Source organism: Triticum urartu, chromosome 3A (genome assembly GCF_056163025.1).
Source record: "Triticum urartu cultivar PI428250 chromosome 3A, HENAU_Tu73, whole genome shotgun sequence".
Classification (NCBI taxonomy): domain Eukaryota; kingdom Viridiplantae; phylum Streptophyta; class Magnoliopsida; order Poales; family Poaceae; genus Triticum; species Triticum urartu.
In genome coordinates this window covers 155,521,890-155,537,946 of record NC_141875.1, presented here as the reverse complement: position 1 = coordinate 155,537,946, position 16,057 = coordinate 155,521,890, and the positions used below count along the sequence as shown (strand labels likewise).

Here is a 16,057-nt window from a genome sequence, read left to right as displayed (position 1 = left end):
AATGGTCTGAGAAAATATGCACAGTGAATCTGAATAAGCTGTTAGATATGAGTAGGTCATGGAGCGATCATATTGAAGTGAATTTCATAAGAGAATCCTTTTCTGGATTTCATGCATTTCCTTGAACACAGATTTGTTTCTAAACATTATCTGTTATGCTTCATTTTAATGTATGCAAATTTTTAATATAATTTTGTTAGGGAGCTAGTGTTTCTAAGTTCTAACTGCAACAGTCCCTGGATGAGTAGGCTTGTTCGAATCTAGTATCTTCTTTGTTGTAGTACACTACTTATGGAATATTTTGTTATTAGAATAATTTTGTTTCCTAATAATTATCAAAATGCTTGTAGCAGTTCCTTCGTCCGTCCCCCCCCCCCCCCCCCCCCCCATTCAGTGTATTGTTGTATCCCGCAAAAAAAAGTCTATATTGGCGTGACAAATACTGGTAAGTTACTATATTCGTCTAGTTTTTGTTACCCACAAGAGAGTTCGATGATCCGATGGGCTGAAGCTTCTATGCGTTGGCTAGTACTGTATAATACTAATGTTCTGCAAAGGAGACTGAATGGCGTGAAGGAAGAGCTGCAGCAACTGCATCTGTGAGACAAAAATGAGGAATGAGAAGTTGGGTTAACTTCTTCACAGGTTACGTCAATTAAGTCGTATATGTACATATAACAAATTAAGTGTCTCTTCCACTACACACTGAAGTTTTCTTTGTAATTATCCTTTCCTTGGTTTCAGGTAGGGGAAGCAATAGATCAAGTTCACTGGCCACCGGCTGGCAATGGCTAAACCGTGTTTGCTTGCTTTTCTTGTCACTGAAGTTGAGACTTCAGTAGTGCTGGTATTTACAGTTTAGCCCTATGCTTGATCCACCCTATTGGCTCAGAACTGAATTCAGCACTGCAAGTGCTTCATAGGATTAGGGCTGACACCGTGGCAGTAATTGATGCAGTATGCTCTTGTTATTGTGTTTCTATCTCTTGTTAACTTTGTCGATCCAACGAGTACTTGGAAGTTGGACGCAAGTGAGGCTGTGCCGTTCTGTTCCAGACTTTAGATGTCGTGTCTTCAAAATTTCATCGTCTTTGTTTCAACTCCATCAGCAATCCGGTGGGATGTCAGAGCCAATTACCAATTTCCCGCGACTTAGTTGTTGTGAAAAGTTTTGACTTGGGAGTTGTTGAAAGCCATGCTTGTTCGCCGTGTCTTCTTATCTTGGATGATATATGTCAAAAAGGGACTCATATCTGAGATCTTTCTAGAAGATTTAATTTACAAAATCTATAGTTTTTGTATACTCTTTGATAGGGTGGAAACTCTCGGACGAGGAAAATGATCCATGTGAAAGAATCCACTAAGAGGCGGAGAAAATTCGAGACATATGCAAGCACAACACTGGAAAGGACCTTGAGAGAGAGAAAACAATACAAACAGGTCCCGTAGAACTTCACCATGAGACCTTGTCATCGCCCGACGCCTTCCTCCATAGTCGATGGAGTGCTCGTCAGAGGGGAAACCGAGCATCCTTTACATCAGGCAGGTGAGGAGGATCTTCACTTGTCCGCTCTTGGAGGCCTCAAGAGTGGCTCAAAGGGTTTCTGCTTTGTGGAATGCGGTAGCAGTACTCTATCACCGCCCAAGAAACCAAAAAGAGCTAAGAGTTGTAGATGCAGAATACAATATTAGCCAGTAGTATTGGTAGTTGGTGCATCGACAACCATTGAAGAATAAAACAGTAGTTGTAGGAATGGTACTATGGTATTGTGTATTTCAGTTGTAGCAGAGCTTACATTCCTCTTGAGAGGAAGACGTCCTTTGTACATTCATGGCTTATAATACTGAGTTTGTAATTTTGGATATGCAATGTTTCTGTCTTTTTTTTACGTATGCAATGTTTCTGTCTCTTTTTTTTTACGTATGCAATGTTTCTGTTTTCTGTTGTACTATTCCGCGGGATTGTAATATTTTTGAAAATGTGCTTTGTGGCCTCACTGGCAGACCTAGGCAAAGATCCTTTGCAAATATGAATGTTTGAAAGAAAGCTCCCACCTTCCACAAAAATATGATTGTTCTTCTAGCATTTCACCTTTCTTAAATTAACGAACTTTACAATTCCCATCAAAAGAAAAAAATGTATTCGTAAAGTAACAAAAGATAAAATCCCGCAGCATATTTGAATATACAATGTCTGACTCTTTCAGGAGGACAAGAAATTGGGAAAAAGGTAAAAGAAAATGAAACTCACATTTTATTTTTTAACTTAAACCAGCCTTCTTCTAAATACACAATACAACACAATACCCAGTCTGGGAACCTTGAGCGATAATCTTCAACATCTGCTGCATGCTAAGCAAAACCAGCCGTGTGACCCAGGCAGCTATCAGTCCATCCTCGATGATATGTACGCCAATCCCATGAAGCCTGACATTTCTGTTCTTGTCAAAATTCTGAACATGCCGTTTCTTTTAGGGTCTACTTCTTTGAACCACGAGCTGCTGCAAGGTGATCCTGAAAAACCAGCGAAGTTGTTAAACAACAGAGGCAGATGCTTTGAGTGTCAGGATGGCAACAATACATTCTTATGCAATAATGCCAGGCACTAAATACTGAGGTCCCAAATTAGTCGATTAAACTTAACATGATCTACTGTATTAGGTTTCGAAGTGGAGTATATATCATTTAACATGGGCACTGGAATATGATGCAGCATCCATCTAAAAAAAGGAATATGATGCAGCTAACATGCATGGGCAGAAGCTGCAAGCACCCTTATGATTATAAACAGAATCAAAATGAGTGTCGCAGTTAGCTCAACCATGATGTTCCTTGTCACATCATTAGCAACTTACAGTTCAACATAAAACTAAGTATCTTATTTACTTTACTTCCATTATTCTGTCCACACACTTGTAGCTCTTGTAATTGCAATATCCCAAGGCATAAGAGCTTCTGAAGGACAAAGTTCAATATTTATATAGGCAAGGCAAAATCAAGTACTCCAATTCTGTAAAATGTTAAGGTGGTTCACTGAGAAACTAGCTGAATACAAAATGAGGCACATGAGAATGACACATCATCATATCCTCTCTGTACCATATTGCAATCCCACCAACATAAATGCAGGCATAAAAACACTCAAATCAATGATGCAATCTGGAGCATACTAAATACCATTAAATCCATACAAGCTACAGAAACAACATACCAAAATTGCAAGTACATTTGCGATCCTAATTTTCAAACTATATTGCAAGAAGAGAAGAAATGCCTCAACAACGTGCATGTTCAATTTAAGTTTATTACTTAGATAGAATGTGCAACAAAAACTAAATAAATATTGAATATTCTCCCTAAGGGTAAAGGTAAAATCCTAGAATGTGTCCAGTGTATTACTTCAACTCAACTTAACAGTTAGATAAACCATTTGAAAATCATGTGAGTAGATGTATCATAAGATAATTGCATTTGATTTTATAAACATGTTATCCATATCCATATCAATATATACCAATATAAAAACATGAGTTGATTGGGATACTTTTGATCTAAGCCGTCCAAATATTTAATCCAATTTCATAAATTCCAATCCAAATGTTTTGCATATACCTTCCTTAATTGCTCCTATAGTAATAGCTTCTTAAATGTACTTAGTGACTCATAATTAGTTACTCCCTAACTACATTTGTATTAATATAAAAAGTCTGCATTTTTTACGCAATATTTCTTTAAGAAAATATTAGCTATTTTACTTTCTTCTACATCAATGATACTGAGGGTAAAAAATATGCCACGAGAACTGTATTTTCTTGCATGTTTTAATTATGTTAGACGAACATGGTTCGCAAATGCACTACTACTATTTTTTAGTAACTGTTCACAATTTAAGTTGGATAAAATAATCGCTTAATTATTCACACATGGCTTATTTAATTTCTACTGACTATCATTTCATTGCGTGCTAATGCCCAGCATATTTTCCTTAAGGTATTTTTGCAAGGGAAACACTTGTAACGAGTAAATTTACAGTATGCTTTTCTACATATATTGGTACATAAGTTCCTCATGCAATCAAGCAACGTGCATTGCGTGCGTACGATTGCTAGTGATAAAAAAAATGGTGGTCAAAGCTATGTTTGGAAGTTGGAACTCGGAGGACTGTCCATGTCTAAAATATTGCTTTTTTTTACCAGACTGCAAACAGCAACTAATGTCTGCAAGAAATGAAGCATGACAAATAGGCACTAGATGGAAATGCATACCGAGACAAAATCAAAAGCTTTAGTTTCATCTTTCTTAGAATTGCTCATCAAAGCTACTTGATGTGGAGGTTGATTACTTGAATTGAAAATATCTGGCATCCCAGATGCATTTCCGCCACTCATTGAATTGAAAGCAGGATGCCCAAGTCCAGCATTGAAATTTCCCAAGTTCTGTAGTAACTGCTGCTGCTGAGCAAGAAGAGCTTCCATAGCACCATAGTTTAATTGCTGCCCAGCAAATGATTGACCAAACATTTGTGGTGACAAGTTGTACTGCATAGGAACCTGTTGATAGAAGGAGCTTTGACCAAGGATACCATTTAGTGCTGCACCACTTGCCACATGGCTATTCTGACTGTTCATGTCAAAGAACTGTGAACCATTGAGATTACTGTTAGTTTCTGCTTTTAGTCCAGGCTGAGCTTGGGTAGTGCCATTAAGGTTCAAACCAGCCATTAAATCATTGACAGTTCCTTTGTCATCAACTCTTTCTTGGAACAATGGCTCCGGGCTGCTGCCAAATATATCTTGCTCGATCAGAGAGTTATCATGCACGGGGGCTGAGGATTTTTCCTCTACTGTCATGCCTGAGAATAGGTCATTAGTCTCCTTAATCTCTTCCTCATGGAATGATACATCTGCAAACAGATCACTTCCATTACCATTGCTAGTGCCACTGGTATTACCAATAGTTTCACCACCAAGCAAATCATCAACTGAAGAAGCATAATTACTGTTCCCCATTATCTGCTCGCTGCTTTCTTGAGCTGAACTCTGAGTTACTAGATCATCCTGATCCCCTGTATCAATCAAATCAGGCATCTGAACAGGAGTGGGTGTAGTTCTTGATTCTGAAAGATGTTTGCTTCCAGTAGGTTGTTCCCCAACCAGCAGATTTAATACCTGAGAAAATCGATACAACTTATTACATCTTTGGCAATGGCTGGTACAAAAAAGGCTTTGGTCATTCAAGATTAGAGAAAGATACACATACTGCAGATAGTGATTTACAGAAAACAGAGCATGACTTATTTCAAAATTCTCTTTCATCGATGGAATATGTACATTTTTTTATTTTAAGAGACTCAGCTTTGTAAGTTGACTCACTTTTGAAGCCTTTTCTCTGAGAGAAACTTGTGGCAGTTCACAACATCTGACAACAGAAGCACTGTTCTCACTGAAATATGAAGCAACAATGGAATAAGGATCAGTATCCTGTTTCCTTACAACCGCTTCCAGTACACAGATAGCCTTCATGCGAACCTGAGCAGTAAACAAACACATATTCAGTACTTATCAGAACAAGACGAAAAGCATCAAAATGCTGCGATCAATCAAGCTAAAAAATACACCCACGTGACCTAACCAATAGAATTCACGATGTGAATAAATGGTGTACCAAATTTATTCAAATAAGATCAACAAACGTCCAAAAAAAAGAATGCTCACTATCACTAACCCCTGCCAGATATAAATCCGTTTTAATTCAACAAAAGTTGGTATATATTAACAAAGAAAGCTAAACATCACAAATCCAGACAATTGAGAGACTGCTGCTAGCTGCTTCACAGTAGTATCAGGACTGCTGGGTACACATGCTCAAGCATATCATGGACTGCAATATCACTGATACTTGTATGTGTGTTCCTTGGGCAAAGCCTTTTTTATGCAACTTATGTACAGCTTATGTGCATATTTAATATACTGTATTCCTCTATAGTATGGTAAGTACAATGGAAACTTCTAATTACATCTATTGATGCTGAGCAGTCTTTTTATAAATCAAACTCCCACTTCATACAGTTCTGAACTTCTAATTATCTACAAGATGTAAATATCTAGTGATGGTAACAATGTAAATGTGGCAAGAAATGAAATCAGTATGCATCAAAGAAGATACCAAATATTGTTCTTATATACTAATACTTTTCTTGATATCAAAGTGTCTATGTGTAAACTAGAATAAACAAGACCAAATAATTGATTTGTCTACAAAATATGCACTCGTCACTGTCACTTGTCAGAGGAGCCAAGACACATAATTCACAGTTATTTTTATATCCACAAAAGGAAATGATCTAAAGTCCAAAGGTTAAAATAGACCCAAAAGGGGGTTATCCTAAACTCACCTGCCACAATGGAGAGTTCAGTTTGCTCTCAAGGGCACGGCTCAAAGCAACTGCATCCAGTTTGGAGGCTTCTGTTAAAAATATCTGCAGAGCATCTCGAGTGGGTTGCAACCGCACACCGCTTGCAGTAACAATTGTTTCCAAAAGTCTCTCCTCACGAGTCTTAATTCCTGGTTGACTTGATTCAGTATCACCGGCTGATGCTGAACTTGAGGGACTTGGACCCCAAGAACCAGAACTCACATTCTTTGAAGCACCAGATGTAGCACGGCTCTCACCTTGAATTTCACTTGGATCGTACCTGCCATATCTATCAGTTTCTGTGGTCAGAGACCTGCGAATTGGGTTCTTGTACATACCACCATTATCATTTGGCATCATTGAATGTGTGGCAGCAAAGTTGCTCAAACCCTGTTTAATGGAAGCACCACCAATGCCCACTACTTCACTTAGTTCGCTGAGGAAAGACTTCTTGTCATCTCTTGATGGCTCATAATTAGTGTTTCCAAAGCCCTGTATGCGCTTGCCTAGACCTTCTGTCACAACAACTGCTTTAGGGTCCTCAGTGGAGAAAATAGCAGCAATGGCCTCGTTTGCAGTTTCGCGGACAGCCTTATTAAGGGCATCCCCTTTTAAGGGGTCAGGGTGTCCTTTGTAATGAACAAGCTGACGCATAGCCGCTGAGTGTCGTTGCATTTCCCGCTTGAAATCCGTGCCAGATTTTCCAACAGCATATTTAATCAACCGCAAAGCCTGGAAAGCAGGAAAGGAGGTAAAAGATTATGTTACTGAATCAGAGAAACTCAAGCCTAGGGCTCCATCAGATTATTAAACAAACTAATGTATTTGAACTTGGACATAAGGTAATGTAATTACCAAAATTACACCACAGGTGCTAAGCATTTCCTCTGAAAATATACAGCAGGTCACTCATGATTGAAAGATGACATTTTGGGTTGAGGATTACAGAAAACCTAATTTCATACAATTCAATAAATACATTCTGGAGCATTCGGTACAAACGCTCAGCAAAGCAGTACTGCATCCTTGAGCAAAATTTGGTTACAAACGCTCAGCAAAGAAGTACTAAATCCTTGAGCAAAATTTGGTTCACCTGGAGAGGAGCTACTCATAAGTTTAGTATATTTTAGAAATCTTGATAAATATTTGATATATCACTAGGATTGGAGTTGATCACTACCCCATGGCTAAAAAGTATGTTCTAAATGCCATTAGCAATCACAGTTCTAGTGTACAATACCGTTTTCACATCCTACTTCACTGTGTGAGCTAAAAATATATAGGGTTACATACACCTTCTATTTTGTCATTGCAATAATATTTGCTTAAGTCCAACATTAATCGTGACAGGTTTCTCCTAGAAACAACAGGGTGCAACAAAACACTCATATAACCCACTAGTGTCAAACATTGTAACTAGGCATGCATAATTCTTCAGGAAAACCAATGTAATTGGCAAGCAAGTGTTACTCTAAAACCCAGAATCTAGGGCGGATACGTGCAAGCAAGTTGGATGGACGGAACATTTTAAGGTTTTTCAATAAGCAGAAGGACAGTGATATCCATCATTAGGAGCTATATACTTGTATAAATCCAGTCAAGATAATTTGCACAGAAGGTAACAGTTCATCCGATTTGGGGGCGGTGAGTGTTAGAAGGTATGCAGGGTGGCAGTAGCTACATACAGGTTCTTAGCCTTCAAGCCCACCTGCCATGAACTCATGCTTAGTCAAAAAACACATATGGAGCGGCAACCAATTTGTTGGCCAGACATAGTGTTGATTGCCACACCTCACTACGAGTAGGTATGATAGTCATCCATACCTATGGCTTGGGATAACCAACCCAAATTTCCTATATCCATCCTTTCAACACTTTGAATCGCCTATTTCCCTGCAACCCACACTGACAAATAAACAGTGTTGGACACTCGAAAATCCCTGTAACTATACACCATCCAGATCAGAATGCTCTAGGAATCACAAATTCATAACCACGACCGCGAAACTAATCAGCATGAACACTAAAACAGTGTCCACTGCCAGTCCTATACTGAACAATCATCGTCGTCGCCACCGGCCAACCAATCCTCGTCCCCCCGTCAGGTCAACACGACATGATCCCAAATCATCAGAGGCCATAAGTAACGGACCTTCTGCTTGACGAGGGGGCTCTTGTTGTCGAGGCGCTTGAGGACGAAGTCGGCGACCTCCTTGACGATGCCGGCGTCGGAGGCGCGCAGCAGCTCGCAGATCTCCTCGAGCTTGTAGACGGGGGCGACCTTGTCGTCCTCCGCCGTGACGCCGTCCACCATCCGCGACCGCCAGTAGGACTCCACCGCCCGCCGGCTCTGATCCATGGCGCCCCTCGTCGACCGAAACCCTAAGGGAGGGCGGGAGTGGAGGGAGGGAGGCTACCGCCACGGCAGCGCGGCACCACCGGGGAGGTCGAGATCTGAGAGGGGGCGGTGGACTGGGTGTACGGGGAGGAGGAGAGGGGGGGTTGGGGGTCGGGCGGCACGTGCGGCCGGAGCGGAGGAGGGCGAGGAGGCGTGACCCACGCGGCGTGTGTGGAAGCTTCGAGTGGCGGGTCAGGTCAGGTCGGGGAGTTTTAAGGCTTTAACCGTTTTGCTTTCTTCTCTGTCGCGGGAGGAAGAAGCACCAGCCACACCACAGCCAGGAGAGATGTAGTGGAAAGCGTCCCGAAAAGTTTCAGTATATCACGTGGTTGAGATGAGATGCTACACCGCTACAGTAGGACAGGGGCAACATTCCAGTAGGAAACACTTCACATATAACCAGTCTACTCCAATTCTAGCTCATACTCACAGTATCTTTCTATAAAGAAGAAAATCGTCATGTCAGAAACGAAATTAACTCTGAAAAATAATGAGTTTAAGTTTGGTAATAATATATCACAGATTTGCAGTACTTCGGATGACAATATATATCTCGCAGAAGGCGTGTCAAGGTATGACAGCAAGAGCCCAACTGTATTCTATTCTATCTGACCCCACGGTCGGTGGCAATGTATCAGGTCTACAAGGGCTACAGCTGAGAATCCTCGGGTTAAAAATCATATGCCAATTGCCGAGCGAGAAAAGAAATACAATGTGCATTGTTGTGTCTACTACTACTATCTCCCTCGCTACACCACGGCCTCCAGGACCTCATCAGACTCTTCGACGACCATCTCATCCTTGAAGAGGAGCTTCAGGTGAGGCAGGACCTTTGGTAGCACGGGCAAATCGGCGAGGTTTACGCTCATGAGGTCGAAAGCGATGCAGGTCTTGTGCATGTCATCCTCGTCAAAGACCGGGATTTTAGGATATCTCTGGCTAAAGTGGGTCAGGATTATGCGGTACGCTCCAGCCGATGTGCCTACTGCTATGGCTTCCTTCGTTGTGCTGTGGTTCCGCGCGATCGCTTCGTCCTTCATGCTGTCCTCAAACGTCGCCTGAAGCAAAACAAGAATCAAGACAGTTTATTAGACAGGCAACATGGTCACAACCTACCTAACGCCTTTTAGCATGCTAAAATAATTGGAAGAGAACAGTACTCAGTTAACAGTATTATACAATTTCTGCAAGATCTAATTTAGTGCTGTTGCTAGCGGTCCACATTAATTAAACGTGAAGAATGCCTGACACTATGGACAGAGGTCAAGAGAAATAGGAGAAAAATGGGTAATTATTGTGCACACTCAAGTCGATATATGCAATTGAATAAATAAAAAATCAGTGTACCTCATGTATCAGCACGGTGGCATCTCTGGACGCATCTACAAGAGCTGGGCACGGCCGCGTGTCGCCTGAATATACAACCTTCCATCCTGGAATTGCCTTCCCAGCACTACTCACCTTCTCCTTGGCTCTCAAAACAACTCCAAACGCCTGTGCACAATGTACGACAGGGACACTGTACAGAATCTCCAAACCTGATTCATGTAGAACTTCTTTCAAATTAGCGAGAGCTGTAGTATCCTTCAGACTTGAAGGCTTCTTGTTGTAGTTCTCCATTCTGCTTCCAGGGGCAAACATGGTATTTTCAAGTTGAGTTGTTGCCGATTCGGTGGCATTATCACCAAGAAGTTCCTCAACACTAGGCTTCAAAGTTTGTCTGCAGTCTAGGAACTGCATATCAAGATCTTCAAGTGTTGAATATGCATTTAGAAATCTCAGGAGTTGTTTTGGTCCAATCACGAGCAAGGGTTTGTGAGGAACACCGTTTAGCAATTTTGACCTCAAGGCAAGAACTCTAGCGAGACCCGTGTGGTGATCAGCGTGAATATGGGAAATCCAGATGCACCTCAAGTTTTTTACAGCTTCATCAGCACCACTTACACCAAACCTGTTACACACAAAAAAAGTATTATGAATATAACTGGCATGAAGTGTTCTGCAATCTTCTAATGAAGTTTTGTTGGAACAAACCTCCTTTTCAGCTGTCCTAACGTTCCTTCACCACAATCAAGAAGCATACCTCCTCGTGCAAACAGGTTAATATATATGGAACTAACATTTCGATATTTTGAAGGCTGGGAAGAACCCGTACCCAAAAACGTAATTTCCATATCTTCTCTCGTAGCATTCTCCACGCAGCAGGGGGTCTCTGAATTGCCCTTTGGGCGCTTTCTCCAAACACTTTCTCTCAAACTACTGTCATCTTGAAACTTAGCTGAATTCCCCTGTTCATCTAAAATATCAGGAAGACAGGAGTCTTTACTAATCCATGGCTCTTCAACCATCAGCATATGTTTCCCAGCTGGTGCCAATGCATTTTTTTGGTCTACACTACTTTGCCAGAACTTGCTAATCTGCTCAGGAACTTCTTTAATCTCAGGAATCTCAGAAATAAGTTCATCTACAATTTCTTCATAACTAAACAAGCTTGGAATAGAAGCTCTATCCAACCCCAGTTGAGCATATGGACGCAGACGAAACTGCAGGACAACAAAAGACAAACATTGATACTCCTATTTTGCACTAACAAAATAAGTTGAACCTGCAAAATAAATAGTACTCCCTCCAATCCAAATTAAGTAACGATTGTTTAGTATGAAGTTAGTACAACTTTGTACTAAACCAGCGTCAATTAATATGGATCGGAGGGAGTACTTATTTTGCAGTTAACCAACCAAGTTTTCCTTTCCAGGTAATAGATCATCAATTATTACATCCATACATGGAACAATATTTTTATGCATGCAAGAACTTAGTGTATCTCATCGCAACAACAACCAAAAATAGGACATCTACAATGTTGTGATGCCAACCTTCTCTTAGAGGTACCACATAGGATTTTTGCGTGAGTTCGAGGATAAAAATAAAAGAGCGAAGGTTGTCTTCTCTTGGCAAGGGGATAAACCCTTCACGCGTAAGTGATCACTATTTTTTCCATTGTACATGATGTTTTCACTTCACCATGTGTTTTCCCATCTAATACTAAATTCTTAATCACAACATATTTTTATATTAACGCAAGCATTAAATTGCCAGAGAAGACACTAAGGGATAACCTGTTGTAAAACTAGTTTTTATAGTCTTCTACAGACAGCCTTATTTGCCATTGGAGATGCCTTAGAATATAGAAATTGTCAAATATCAAGTAATTAGCACATTGATACAACATAGACTCTACTTGGACATACCTTCAGCAAGTTTGCTGCTGTCACACTTTCACAGGCTTGGAATGAAGTACTCTGAAAGGACAATAAGATGGATTCTGTTAACAAGAAGGAAGTATTTCAACATTCAACCTCTGGTGTTTCGTATATCACTGAGGTTTACCTTATTCTTCTCCAAATCAATACCATTTGCAGGTTCCACAGGCCAAAACCCAGAGGATGGGAAGAGCTGAGGGCATACAAAATTAAGACGTGAAGATATCCTTGCACTACCTTTCAGGATAGGAACTTCCATGTTTTTACTGCGAGTGTCACAAAGGAGGGAAATCGTCACCATAAAGTATGGCACTGCCACTGATTTATATCTCTAGCTACTTGAGTCTGAGAGTGAAAATAAAGTTCAAGATCATACATATCCGTACAAGAATGTTACTCAGGTAATAAGAGTGTAAGACGCAGTTAATGCTGAGTTAATGACACTAAACGTCACAGATTTTAGAGAATACAAAAAGTGGATAGCATGAGATGAATGAACATCCACAAGATGTCAGTCACCAAAAGAGTCATGTACGACATAAGGAATTTGGAGAAAAAATCACTAAATAGAAACAAATTATAAAAGAATGTTATGATAGAAATAAACAAGAGGATAGCATGGATGAATAAACATTCACAAGATGCAGTCATTGGAAAAATGTAACACATCTACACCATCTGAATCTAACATTTCAACCTTGAGAAACTCGTTGCTTTTATCGTTAAGTATAACTAACTTCTGATTTTTCTAGTGGGATCAATGAAGTTCAAACCTAAATAGTAAAATCTATTTATTTTAAATGCATGAGAACAAATTAAACCATACACGAAAAAGGTAAATGAAACTGAAACTTACTTTTCATGCCCTGCCATGATATGCTGTGTGGTGCCAAAAGATTTCATCCAGTTCTGATAATCAACAGTATTTGTCACAGAAGATGGACCTAAGTGGATTATGCAATTTACTTTCTTGGCATTCTCTGTTTGGCAGGAAGAATCTTCATAAAAGCGGCTAAGTGATTGCAGCAAAAACAGTTCATGCATGTGATATTGTGTAGGGCAATCCACTAGAAGTACGATTGGTCCAGGAATTGGTGGGTCGAGAACCTCACTTGGATGAACCTATGAATGAAATGTCCGAAGAAACTTAAAAAACAAAATTTATGAGATATGACAAAAAAATGAAAATGTTTTTTGCAACCAGAGATAGGTTGTGAGTGGATGGAGACCCATTAAGCAACATATGTGCTAGTAAGGAAACGCCATGAGCCTGTGAAAGTTCATGTTGAGATAATTAAGTTCAATAGTTTAGCAATCAGCACTAACCATTCTACCAGCTTCAGTCTTCACAGAGTTCCCAAGTTGAAGTTCACGATACTTTGGCCCACGCTCAAGACCAAGGGCCTGAGCTTTATCAGGGTCAAATTTTCCTTTAATTTCTGCCAATTCACATGAGTAGACTATAGCAGTATCACCAGGCTTTGAGTTGATATCTGTTGAATTCCTGGCTTCATTGTTGTACCTCGGTTTGACAAACATTGCTGATATACGAACTACTTCATCATCAATAATAACAGTAGCTTCTGTAGATTGTGAAGAAGATGCACTGTGTTCCACACCAAAGCTGTGTGTATGAAGCATTGCCCTATTTGGGATAAAAGATTTCATCGCGCCTGCTAGAAAATCAAGGTCCGAAGGGCCCCATATGTTCACCTGTATTAAGGTTAAGAGGAATAACATTATAATCAATTGTTCAAAATAGATTAACTGAACACATGAGCATCAACAACAAGACAGTACTAGAAAGAATGCAAGCAACAATTATTTCCATCTCACCGACATGCCCTCATCTCCCATCCCAGCAAGAGTTAGCACGAGACCTACATTAAGAAAAGAAAAATCAAAATAGCATCAGTGCATCAAACGAACCTACTAATTCAGTACATGGACAATCGCGTGAAAGGACCAAATTTTAATACCTGGAAGGCCCCCTGCAGTTTCTGAGCACACGCGAGTGAAAAAGATGTGGTCAATCTGGTGAAGTACAGAATATAGCATGTTACTAATTTACATTGCCCATACCAAGACATAAGAAACGAGAGTGGGTGCACGTGGAGTTGCAAAGCTGATGATGATTGATGAGGGCATCACATACCTTTGACAACTTTATCTTGTGTTCAGTGCAGAAACGCTGAAGACCCTGTTAGATTGCAACAAATCGGTGTGGTAAGCTCAAAAGCAAGTTAAGAATTATATTTGCTAATGATAGCAAAGAAATAACACGATTCTAGTCACCTACATATTCAGTCCTACGTGGGGAAACCATAGCTCATGCATTTAAGGGTTTAAGCGTCCCAATCAACCACTTAAGCACATTAGGCACAAATGATTGTACCGCTCAGAGAAGAAGGGTGCATCTGATATACTCCATCGAGTGTATGCATCTATCAACAGATAAAACTTAAAATTAACCTATTAGGACACTACATTTTAGCGATGAAGGATTAAAACTGCATAAAGTTTTCTGAAGTTTGACGATGCAACATGCCCAACGGATGCAGTGATTATTAAACATACACCTTTGTTAAGCCTCATAATACAGAAGGAAGTAAAAGTTAATTCGAGCTTCTTGTGTAAGCTGTTTAGCATGTTAAATAGACACAAGGATATCTTGACACAGAAGATCATACCTCGCCAGCATTAAATATAAATCTTTGTTTGTCAAAGAATAGTAAAATTGAAGGAGCGGTATCTTGAGTGTCCATTCCTGTACCGAGTATCTGCACAAAAAGAATGAAAAAGGTCAAATCACTAATTAGATAACACGATAATGTTGCTGCTTTCAAGTTCTAAATCAAATGTTGTGATGGTTTAGTGGTTGAAGCTTGAAAACATTGGCATTGTGTCCTTGCGGAATTGACAACATTCAACAACACGGCTAAAAGAATGAGACCAGCAACACTTTGTTCCTAAAAATTACAGATAGACCAAGTGTGTAAAGTTTGGCGAGTGATCCACCTACAGGGATGGCAGGAAAAATATGGCATAATCTATTAGTACACTTGTTGCATAAAACAGATAAAATGCTCCGTTTTCTCCAAAAGAACATCGTGATTTTTGCATGATTATTACTATCGCCCATTACAACCAGTTGGGGACAACAAAAGATGTTTCTTAAACCAAAGGCAGATCCCCAAACTCCTAAAGCAAGCATGTTACGATCTCCCAACAACAAATTCACTGATACCACGCTCGTAATATACAAGGAATATATAAATTCCACCGAAATTAGTGATCTCAGTTGAGCACTACATGTTCCCTGACACCGACATTATATCATGCAGCCAGTATCCCAACTGCGCTTGATTTACACGGAGCAGTATATGCTACACAGTGCATGAAATGGATTGCACCCTGCTACAATAATGTGCATTATTCATCTGGACGTCTTAGGCAGAATGCCGAAGCACCACCGGGGGAGGAATGTCTACCTAAACCGAGATGAATCGAGGCGAAACAAGCCCCACACATCTACTGCATCCGTCGAAGTATATAAGGCAATAATTTCGCAAACCTGCACGTAGGAGGTTGTGCTGATGGGGTTGGCCCTGCGGTTCTTGAGCTCCATGCTCCTGTCCTTCCTGACGTCCCTCCCCTCCGCACGCATCTTATTGAACGCCACCCCCGCGTCTTTGCCACCGCCACCGCCACCGCTAGCCATCCCCTCGGGTTCCTTCCTGGCCGTGCTGTTCCCACGGCGGGGGTGATGGCGGCTGGCCTGGCAGCGATACACGAGGGGGCGGATGCCGGCGGCACGGGTGAAGGGGGAGCGGGGAGCGGAGACGGAAGAGAAGAAGAGGCGGCGCGAGAGGTAGAGGAGCGGGGCCGGAGCTAGGGTTTGGGAGAGGGGGAGGAAGCGGCGGAGAGGGGAAGGCACTTGCGGCGGCATGACGGAGGACTTTTATTGGGTCGGGTTTTATC

The 16,057-nt window shown here is 40.8% G+C and overlaps 2 protein-coding genes and 1 long non-coding RNA gene across 8 annotated transcripts; 1 reads left to right on the top strand and 2 right to left on the bottom strand.

Moving 5' to 3' along the window:
* The first annotated feature begins 368 nt into the window (after positions 1–368).
* Positions 369–1,870, top strand: LOC125531045 (uncharacterized). 2 transcript variants are annotated; one of them, XR_015618453.1, is made up of 3 exons: positions 381–445; positions 530–645; positions 745–1,870. It is a non-coding gene; the product is annotated as an uncharacterized LOC125531045 (long non-coding RNA). The 2 variants fall into 2 exon arrangements; XR_007293085.2 differs by having other exon boundaries at positions 369–645.
* A 254-nt stretch (positions 1,871–2,124) lies between these two features.
* Positions 2,125–9,057, bottom strand: LOC125531043 (ENTH/VHS family protein). 4 transcript variants are annotated; one of them, XR_015618451.1, is made up of 6 exons: positions 8,568–9,050; positions 6,395–7,147; positions 5,373–5,528; positions 4,266–5,168; positions 2,410–2,514; positions 2,125–2,370 (listed from the first exon to the last, which is right to left on the bottom strand). XR_015618451.1 is itself a non-coding variant. In XM_087546677.1 (6 exons), the coding sequence occupies exons 1-6, from the start codon at positions 8,772–8,774 to the stop codon at positions 2,336–2,338; spliced, it is 2,082 nt and encodes a 693-aa protein (XP_087402803.1). In that variant the 5' UTR covers positions 8,775–9,057; the 3' UTR covers positions 2,125–2,335. The 4 variants fall into 4 exon arrangements, 3 of the variants coding, with proteins under 3 accessions (XP_087402803.1, XP_048551411.2, XP_048551412.2); XM_087546677.1 differs by having other exon boundaries at positions 4,343–5,168; positions 8,568–9,057; XM_048695454.2 differs by having other exon boundaries at positions 2,125–2,514; positions 4,343–5,168; positions 8,568–9,056.
* Positions 9,058–9,304: 247 nt separating this feature from the next.
* On the bottom strand, positions 9,305–16,057 carry TRZ4 (tRNAse Z4). Of its 2 annotated transcripts, XM_048706709.2 has the most exons (12): positions 15,651–16,057; positions 14,767–14,856; positions 14,232–14,276; positions 14,056–14,110; positions 13,913–13,956; positions 13,403–13,789; positions 12,933–13,198; positions 12,204–12,342; positions 12,065–12,115; positions 10,848–11,356; positions 10,161–10,764; positions 9,305–9,871 (listed from the first exon to the last, which is right to left on the bottom strand). In XM_048706709.2, exons 1-12 carry the CDS (start codon positions 16,023–16,025, stop codon positions 9,563–9,565), a joined length of 2,874 nt encoding a protein of 957 aa, XP_048562666.2. In that variant the 5' UTR covers positions 16,026–16,057; the 3' UTR covers positions 9,305–9,562. The 2 variants fall into 2 exon arrangements, with proteins under 2 accessions (XP_048562666.2, XP_087402802.1); XM_087546676.1 differs by lacking the exons at positions 14,767–14,856; positions 15,651–16,057 and adding an exon at positions 14,376–14,617.